Here is a 10145-nt window from a genome sequence, read left to right on the forward strand (position 1 = left end):
CATGCCTTGCACTTGTATAGTAGAAGGTTGTGGCAATAAGCCAAGAAAGAAGTTGGTCAACTTTTTAAAATTCCAAACGCTACAAACTAAACTTTAGGACAAAAGCTGTGGATTCTGGCTCTCAACTACACATCGCTAGGAAGACTTGCAAGATGCTCATTTGGGCAGCATTTTTTTTTTTTAATTATTTAACTGAGTGAGGATTATGTTGCATTTACCATCTTAACCAGTAGTGCAAGTCTGGTGCTGAAAGATACAACCATCACGTCAGTCACTTTTATCTGTTCCACTACAGTCGGATCTGCTTTTAAAACTTGCAGCTCATCCTCCGCACATTCAGACTAAACAAGAAAACGTTATGGATCATCATTTGTCCCAAAATTGTCATCGTCATCCATCATGAAATCTGCCATGATTAGTCTGTTGACGGAAATAGTGCTGTGAAATCAATGCACCTAAAAGGAAGTGACGATAATTCTTCAAATGAATGAGTACTGTAAATACTACATGTTGCCATGAATGTGACTTATTACATTGTATTTATACTTGCAGCATGTATACAAAATGTTTTTAGAGGGGCTTTATAGGCAACTGTCCAATCCCCACATTGTTAGACACCTCTTGCTAGCACTTTTTCACTATTTGGAATGCACTCAAAAGATAAAGATGTGTTCTTCCACCGCATAATTGGAGATCTTGCTCTCCAAAGAGATATGTCCAAACTTAAAAAAAAACAAAACAAAAAAAACATAGATGGAGGTGGAAAACGAATTTAACAAAAATACGAAAACTTAAGGAGGTAAAATAAAAAAGTTGCAGGGTCAAAAACAAAAAAAAGCTGCAAATAGCCCAAACCCAAAAAACTTCATGAGGCAATTTAACCTCGTAAGGCCCAACCTGTTTGTTTACATGCTTTTTTTATTTCTTTGCTATTTGTGCTTATTGGACCCTAATTAGAATGAAAACTAAAAATTATCTTTTGATGTACTTACTTAGTCAATAAGTACTCAAACGTGTACTTCATGTGTAGTGACATGCTAATTTTTATTTTTACACTTTATTTTTTTCAATTTCCATTGTATGTTATACTCTTCTGACACCACCAGATGGCAATATGTGTCCATATGTCGGCATAACACCCCAATTCAGTAGTGTACACCATTTTGTAAAAAAGAGCTAAAAGGTGCTGTCCACGCATGTGGCCACTAGGGCCTTTAGAATTATCCATCCATTCATCCATTTTCTACCGCTTATTCCCTTTTGGGGTAGCGGGGGGCGCTGGCGCCTGTCTCAGCTACAATCGGGCGGAAGGCGGGGTACACCCTGGACAAGTCGCCACCTCATCGCAGGTTCCAACCTGGGGATAGGTTGATTGGCAACACTAAATTGGCCCTAGTGTGTGAATGTTGTGTGTCTATCTGTGTTGGCCTTTAAAATAAATGTAACTAAAATGAAGTTGACATTTTGTTTTCATCTCACGCTTTTTACACTATAGATCAGTGGTTCTCAACCTTTTTTCAGTGATGTACCCCCTGTGAACATTTTTTTAATTCAAATACCCCCTAATCAGAGCAAAGCCTTTTTGGTTGAAAAGAGATAAAGAAGTAAAATACATCACTGTCATCACTTTCTGATTTGCTAAATTGTACAAGTATAACAGTGCAAAATATTGCTAATTTGTAGTGGTCTTTCTTGAACAATTTGGAAAAAAGATATAAAAATAACTAAAAATTTGTTGAAAAATAAACGTGGTTCAATTATGAATAAAGATTTCTACACATAGAAGTAATCATAAACTTAAAGTGACCTCTTTGGGGATTGTAATAGAGATCCATCTGGATTCATGAACTTAATTCTAAACATTTCTTCCCAAAAAAAGAAATCTTTAACATCAATATTTATGGAACATGTCCACAAAAAATCTAGCTGTCAACACTGATTATTATATTGTGGCATTTTTTTTTCACAGTTTATGAACTTACATTCATATTTTGTTGAAGTAATATTCAATAAATATTTTTATAAAGGATTTTTGAATTGCTATTTTTCAATAAATGTATTTATAAAGGATTTTTGAATTGCTATTTTTCAATAAATGTATTTATAAAGGATTTTTGAATTGTTGCTATTTTTAGAATATTTTAAAAAAATCTCACGTACCCCTTGGCATACCTTCAAGTACCCCCAGGGGTACGTGTACCCCCATTTGAGAACCACTGCTATAAGGCTAGCGTGTTCAATGATAAAGAAAAATTTACCTTTTTTTTTAAATTTTTTCAATTTTATTTTCTTATTTAATCTTTGTCTTTGAAGACTCACGTCCCTCATGTCTGTCTCTTGGTAGCCCGGACAACTTTCAGTGTGGGGTTTTTGTGTTTGGCATCTGCACTTTTGCGTTTATTTTTCAGCTTGAAGCCTTTTGAATTTTGGCTAACACTTTAGTATGGGGAACATATTCACCATTAATTAGTTGCTTATTAAAAGTAAAAGACTTAATTTAGAGTTACCGTATTCCCTTGAATAACCCCCCGGGCATGTAATATGCGCCTACCTTGAATTACTGCCGGGTCAAACTCGCTCCCCAAATTTATTAGCGCATGCTTACTTTTACGGCCGGGTCAAAGTCATGACGTCACAAGTGACGCTTCCCCCTGTCGTCTTTTCCAAAATGGCGGCGGAGTTTTATTTTGTTTTCACTATGTGTAAACCAGGGGTCTTGTTCCACAGCCATACAGATCACACTGATGGTTGTGATTATAAAACAACTTGTCTTTAACACTCTTACTAATATGCGCCACACTCTGTGAACCCACACCAAACACATTTCTGGAGAACATTGGCTCTGTAACACATCATAAGAATTACCCAGAATTCCAATGCATCCATGACTCTTGGCTATATTATACACCCCGCTAGCACCAACCCACCCCCCCTCTCTCCGTGCGCCGGTTGAGGTGAAGCGGGATTGGGGGCGCGTCTATATTATAACAGTCATGGATGCATTGGAATTCTGGGACAGAGCCGATGTTCTCCAGCAATGTGTTTGGTGTGGTTTCACAGAGTGTGTCGCATATTAGTAAGAGTTTTAAAGTTGTCTATGTCACAAAATTAGTGTAAAAGGTATGGCTGTTGACCAAGTATGCATTGCAATCTCGTATGAGAAGCAGTGATATGCATGCGTCCGACCGGCACACAGATAGCATGGCGTAAAGGTGGGCGCGATGACATGTTGTAGAACAGTGGTCCCCAACCACCGGGCCGCGGCTGCAGAATAATTTTTTTTATTTTTATATCACACTCAATTTACTGCATGCCAGTGGTAAGCGCAGGGGGCGAGAAGAATAATTGGCGCCTGCTTACTTTTACCGCATGCCTTGAATAAGCGCCAGAGTGAGAAGAGGTTTTAAATTAAGTAGCGCTCCGGTGGCTATTCAAGGAAATACAGTGTTTGGACACTATAGGGAACATATGGGTTAGGGTTACTAATAAACAATAATTCTGAGGTTATTGAGGGAAGACTCTTAGTTAATGGCTTACTGTTTGTATAATAAGGCCATGCAGAACAAGGCATGAAGTACTTAATGACTAATTAGAAGCCAATATGTTGGATAGGTTGATTGGCAACACTAAATTGGCCCTAGTGTGTGACTGTTGTCTGTCTATCTGTGTTGGCCCTGCGATGACGTGGCGACTTGTCCAGGGTGTACCCCGCCTTCCGCCCGATTGTAGCTGAGATAGGCGCCAGCGCCCCCCGTGGCCCCAAAAGGGAATAAGCGGTAGAAAATGGATGGATGGATGTTAATAAGCAACTAGTTAAGGGCGAATGTGTTTCCCATACTAAAGTGTTACAGAATTTTGTATCGTTGGCCAAAATGGTGATTGTATACTTTTTTTGTAAATGTTATATATGTTGGTTGAAAGTGTCCGTCATCCACAGGTGTGAAGCATGTGCTGCAGTTGAACTCCCGTGAAGATATTGACTCGATGCAAGATTTTGCCTCAAAACTGGGCGGACGTGTCCTATCGATTGAGGGCAAGTGCTGCGGACAAGCTTAAACAGCAGAAAAGAACACACTTCCCAACATCTTATTTTTATTTTTTTCTTTGTAAATGTTTCAACACATCTTACAGATGGGGGTTTGGGCTTTGGGTGGGGTTAGTACCCTACCAAATAGTCGGAGTCATTTTCCAAGTCATTCATACACAAATGTTTTTTTTGTTTTTTTTTGGTGGTTTAGTTGCAGTTTAGAATCGCCATAATCTTTTTAGAAATTTGGTCATGTACATAAAACACGCTCACCGCATGCAGCATCGTCCAGCGATCAGACTTGACTGTAACACTTTGCTATTTACTTGTGGGGAAAATGTCAATGTATTGCCAAAAAATTAATAAACCAGTATCAAACATTTTGTTGTGCACCAGACATTTCTTCACTTGATCATTTTTTACATTTGTAAAGCTCAGTTTTGTCAGAAAGGTATTAACCCAACAGTATGCTATTGCGCTGTATAAAGGAAAAATACAGAGGGTAGGTTAAGTTTTTCCTCATCCCTCACTTAAAGGCCTACTGAAACCCACTATTACCCACCACGCAGTCTGATAGTTTATATATCAATGATGAAATATTAACATTGCAACACATGCCAATACGGCCGGTTTAGTTTACTAAATTGCAATTTTAAATTTCCCGGGAGTTTCTTGTTGAAAACGTTGCAGAATGATGTGTAGGCGGGACGTCACGGACTGTTGGGAAATATTAGCGCTGCGCACACACACCCAGCTAAAAGTCGTCTGCTTTAACCGCATAATTACACAGTATTCTGGACATCTGTGTTGCTGAATCTTTTGCAATTTGTTCAATTAATAATGAAGTCAAAGTAGAAAGATGGAGTTGGGAAGCTTTAGCCACACAAACACACGGTGATTCATTGTTTAAAATTCCTGGAGGTGAAACTTTACTATGGATCAGAGCGGTCAAGCGAACATGGATCCCGACCAAATGTCAACCAGCAGTTTTCGGTGAGAAAATTGTGGTAAAAAGTCGCCACTTACCGGAGATCAGCTGAGGTTGTGCCGTCCATACAGCTGCCGTCGACTTCACTGAGACATTGGTGTCAAGACGCCCGTGGACACACACCTCCAACTATCAGGTACTGTTAAACTCACTAAAACACTAGCAGCACAATAGAAAGATAAGGGATTGACCAGAATTATCCTAGTAAATGTGTCTAAAAAAATCTGAATTGCTCACAATGCAATTGCCTTTTTTTTTTTTTTTTTACTTGATTTTTTTTTTTTTTTTTTTTCTAGTCCGTCGCTATCAATATTCTCAAACACGAAACCTTCATCCTGGCTCAAATTAATGGGGAAATTGTCGTTTTCTCGGTCCGAATAGCTTTTTGTTGGAGGCTCCCATTAAAAACAATGTAAGGATGTGAGGAGCCATCAACATGTGACGTCATCGTCTGCGACTTCCGGTAAAGGCAGGGCTTTTCTATTTGCGACCAAAAGTTGCGAACTTTATCGTGGATATTCTCTACTAAATCCTTTTCAGCAAAAATATGACAATATCGTGAAATGATCAAGTATGACACATAGAATGGACCTGCTATCCCCGTTTAAATAAAATCTCATTTCAGTAGGCCTTTAAAGCGTGAGTGAAGAATGCACTACCGACCTGAGAAAGAGAATGCTCACAGATGCTTCCTGGTGTTTGCTTGAGCACACTGCAGCTGATGCTGGATAGTCACACAACTTAATGAGTCAGTCACAGGCAGGATTCTCACGGGAATGAGGCAACAATTCAACCTTACCTACTGTAAGAGTGCACTCAAGTAAAAGAGAGGCTAATTGCACACAAACGTTCCAGTGAAGAATCAAACCCTTGATCGCTTGACTGTGAAGCCAGAAATGTTTACCACTCCAGTGTAATTTGAATGTTTTACCTCCAATTATATCTTTTACCAAATTAAACACTGCTTTTATCGCTTTTTTTTTCATTCAAATATTAAAGTCATTGTCTCATGTCCTTTTTATTCTAGCCTTTTTCAGTCCTTTTCACCCACAAAGCACTTTCGGTAAGTTAGTTTGTCAATCAATGTTTTATATAGCCCTAAATCACAAGTGTCTCAAAGGGCTGCACAAGCCAAAACGACATTCTCTGTTCGGAGCCCACAAAAGGGCAAGGAAAAACTCACAACCCAGTGGGACGTAAATGTGAATGACGGAGAAACTTTGGAGAGGACCTCTAGTGGAGACCGGATGCAATGGACATATAGTGGGTCTAACATAATATTGTGAAAGTCCAGTCCATAGTAGATCTAACATAATAGTGATCGTCCAGTCCATGGTGGGGCCAGCAGGAGACCATCTCGAGCGGAGACGGGTCAGCAGTGCAGAGATGTCCCTAACCGATGCATAGGCGAGCGGTCTACCCCAGGTCCCGACTCTGGACATCCAGCACTTCATCCATGGCTGCTGGACCTGGAGGCCACGCCCCCTCCAGCTCCATGTGGACCTGACTCAGCAATGTTGTGACCCTCTTAAACAGGACAATACTGCCATCTACTGTACATAGAACAGAGTAGAATGTACTTTATTGATCCCTTGGGGAAATTCAGCACCACAGTTTGCTCACAATAAACAATGATAATATATACAATATATTACATTTATATATATATATATGAAAAATATAAATATATTCTACATTTAAGTGCAGTCAAGGAACATATGCATGAGGGAGTCTGTTCTGAAGCCCACAGTAAAGAGACGTAACTTCATCACGTCGCCTGGTTATTGACTGCAACCCAATATATTACACCGTCGACGAGCAAAATGAAGAAATACGCTTGCAAGTTACAAAACGATTGGAAACAAGAATTTCAGTTTATCCAGGAGAGTTCGAAGGGGATTGGGTATGCTGCCTGTAAATTTTGTAGAGTAGACTTCTCCATTGAACACGGTGGGCGAACGGATATACTCAGCCATGAACGGTCGGCGAAGCACAAAGTGTCCGCAGCGCAGTATCGTTCACAACCCAGTATTATGGGCCACCTGGCAAAATGGAGACCAGATGGTGTATCTTATGCTGAGACAAAGATGGCTATGCTGATAGCCGGAAGAAACATCCTGTTCTCATTTGCGGATGTCTACAACAAATCCGTGAAGGATATGTTCCCGGATTGGGAGATTACTCGCCAGTACGCAAATGGCAGAACAACGGTTACTTAAATAGTGAAAGGTAAGTGTTATTTTTTTAGTAACCAGCAAGCACAGTACAGTTAGTAGAACAACTGTTTTTATTACTGTGTATTTGATAGGTGCCGTCGAAATTTCAACTATTTTATTTATATATATAATAAAATAAATATATATAGCTAGAATTCACTGAAAGTCAAGTATTTCATATATATATATATATATATATATATATATATATATATACATATATAAGAAATACTCGTGTTGGTGAATTATACGCCACCCCTCTTACCACGTCCCCCGCCCCACCCCCCGCACCCCACCTCCTGAAATCGGAGGTCTCAAGGTTGGCAAGTATGGGAGAGGGGGGCAGAAAAGAAAAACGGCCGATCAACTGGTCTGAAACGGGGGTCTATTTAAAGGCTAGAGTATACAAACGAGTTTTCAGATGGGACTTCATCATTTATTTGTATTCCTTTTAATAAAATACATATATATACAAGCCACGTACAGTTGACACTTTCATTGTTCTTTTGTTGCGTATACATTTCCATGATCAGTAAGGAGCTTATATTTATCTGCCCCCTTTTTACCACAAATTATTTTAGATGACTTTATAACTGTTCCCTCCGCCAACACCCGAACTCCAACATCCTTTTTAAATTTCCTTTAAACATTTTCACAATGACACGTCCAATCTAACTCAAAATTCAGTTTGATAAAATTCCAGTTTTCTCTTTTTATAACTCTTTTTAAATTCATAGATATTCTTACAGTTTTTTACGTCTTTGTTTAGAGAATTCCATGCTTTCACACCAACAACAGACAAGCACATTTGTTTCAAATTTGTTCGCCCTCTTGGATGTTTAAAGTCATTCGGCCTTCTGTGGTTCTCATCTTCAGATGTGAACACATAACTTTTGTATGTCCTTCGGAAGGACTTTATTTCTCGCTTTGAACATCACTAATAGAGTATTCAATTCTACAATGTCTTTTAGTTTTAGTAATCCTGACCTAATGAAGAGTGGATTTGTGTGGTCTCTATAAGCTTCTTTAAAAATGATTGATTGCTCTTTTCTGTGAAAGAAATAGAGGAATTATGTTGCTACCAGAGGTGGGTAGAGTAGCCAGAAATTGTACTCAAGTAAGAGTACTGTTACTTTAGAGATTTATTACTCAAGTAAAAGTAAAGAGTAGTTACCCAAATATTTACTTGAGTAAAATTAAAAAGTATGTTGTGAAAAAACTACTCAAGTACTGAGTAACTCATGAGTAACTTGGTTACGGCAACAAATAAAGCACAAAAACATAAAAATAGCAATGACCAAATTCAGAGCCAGGAATATTTCTTAAGCAACTAAAACAATAATATATATTAAATAATAGTACATTAAAATAAAATTAAAAAATGGCACATTGAGCCACAATAACTTAACAGCACCATAACCTCAGTAGGCATTCATTGATTTGATTGATTGATTGATTGATTGAAACTTTTATTAGTAGATTGCACCGTACAGTACATATTCCGTACAATTGACCACTAAATGGTAACACCCCAATTAGTTTTTCAACGTTTATCAATTACTTCGTAAATGACCAAGTCGAGGTGATCTACCTCATATATACATACACACACAAATCATATATACACACACATATCATACATATACATATATATATATATATATATGTATATATATATATAGATTGATTGTGTATATATATATATATATATATATACACATACATTTATATATACAGTATATAATTTATATTTATTTATTTTGCCGTTTTTGTTCACATATTGAAGGTGTTTTAATGAATATACATGCATGTTTAACAAGTAGATTCCTATCTTTAATGAAGACAAGAAATTAAGTTGGTGTATTACCTGATTTTGATGACTTGCAATGTTTGGAATCAGGCGTCCACGTTTTCAAATGGAGGAGAAAAAAAGTTCCTCCTTGAAAATCGTTGTTTTTTGGCATCTTATTTGTCCAGCTTCCATATTCGTTTTTATACACTTTACAAAAAATACATTGGCGGCAAACTCCGTAGCTTGCTAGCTTGATTGCGCCGGCTTTCGGAGACTCTTATTTTGTTACCGCAGGCGCGATGGAGCGGCACTTTTATTGTGAAGAAAGGAACTGTGCGATCAGTATTTAGGCTTTTGACGGGAAGTACGGTTGAAATAAAAAGTGTCTTTTTTCCTTTACACTTTTGATTGATTGATTGAAACTTTTATTATTAGATTGCACAGTACAGTATATATTCCGTACAATTGACCACTAAATGGTAACACCCCAATACGTTTTTCAACTTGTTTAAGTCGGGTCATGTGACCGCCTGGCTCTGTTTGATTGGTCCAACGTCACCAGTGACTGCATGTGATTGGTGAAACGCAGGCATGCGTAGATTTTACTTTGAAGCTGTCATTAACCAAAACAAACATTAATAGATCGATAAAAAAAAGTAGCGAGTAGCGAGCTGAATGTAGATAAATGGAACGGGGTAAAAGTTGCGTTTCTTCTCTATAAATATACTCAAGTAAAAGTAAAAGTATTTTGCATAAAAACTACTCGTAGAAGTACAATTTATCCCAAAAGTTACTCAAGTAAATGTAACGGAGTAAATGTAGCCCGTTACTACCCACCTCTGGTTGCTACTATATGTATTTCAACATATTCCTGCACAATAATTGAGCAAAGAAGGGGGACCGGAGGGTGTGTTCCAACTATCTTGGGATCACACTCCTCAGCCTTCCCGGTAAGGTTTATTTAGGTGTACTGGAGAGGAGGCTACGCCGGATAGTCGAACCTCGGATTCAGGATGAACAGTGTGGTTTTCGTCCTGGTCGTGGAACTGTGGACCAGCTCTATACTCTCGGCAGGGTTCTTGAGGGTGCATGGGAGTTTGCCCAACCAGTCTACATCAATCA

At 38.3% G+C, this 10145-nt stretch overlaps 1 protein-coding gene and 1 long non-coding RNA gene across 2 annotated transcripts in view; one reads left to right on the forward strand and one right to left on the reverse strand.

Moving 5' to 3' along the window:
- Positions 1-4407, forward strand: part of cfl1l (cofilin 1 (non-muscle), like) — a 36483-nt gene extending 32076 nt beyond the window's left edge. The window contains exon 5 of the mRNA XM_061910546.1: positions 3938-4407. Coding sequence (XP_061766530.1) covers positions 3938-4056 — 119 coding nt within the window. The 3' untranslated portion in view covers positions 4057-4407. The remainder of the gene's footprint in view (positions 1-3937) is intronic.
- LOC133559125 (uncharacterized) lies at positions 4007-9292 on the reverse strand. The gene is made up of 2 exons (XR_009808098.1): positions 9099-9292; positions 4007-6568 (listed from the first exon to the last, which is right to left on the reverse strand). It is a non-coding gene; the product is annotated as an uncharacterized LOC133559125 (long non-coding RNA).
- Positions 9293-10145: the final 853 nt, after the last annotated feature.

Source organism: Nerophis ophidion, linkage group LG09 (assembly GCF_033978795.1).
Source record: "Nerophis ophidion isolate RoL-2023_Sa linkage group LG09, RoL_Noph_v1.0, whole genome shotgun sequence".
NCBI classification, from domain to species: Eukaryota; Metazoa; Chordata; class Actinopteri; order Syngnathiformes; family Syngnathidae; genus Nerophis; species Nerophis ophidion.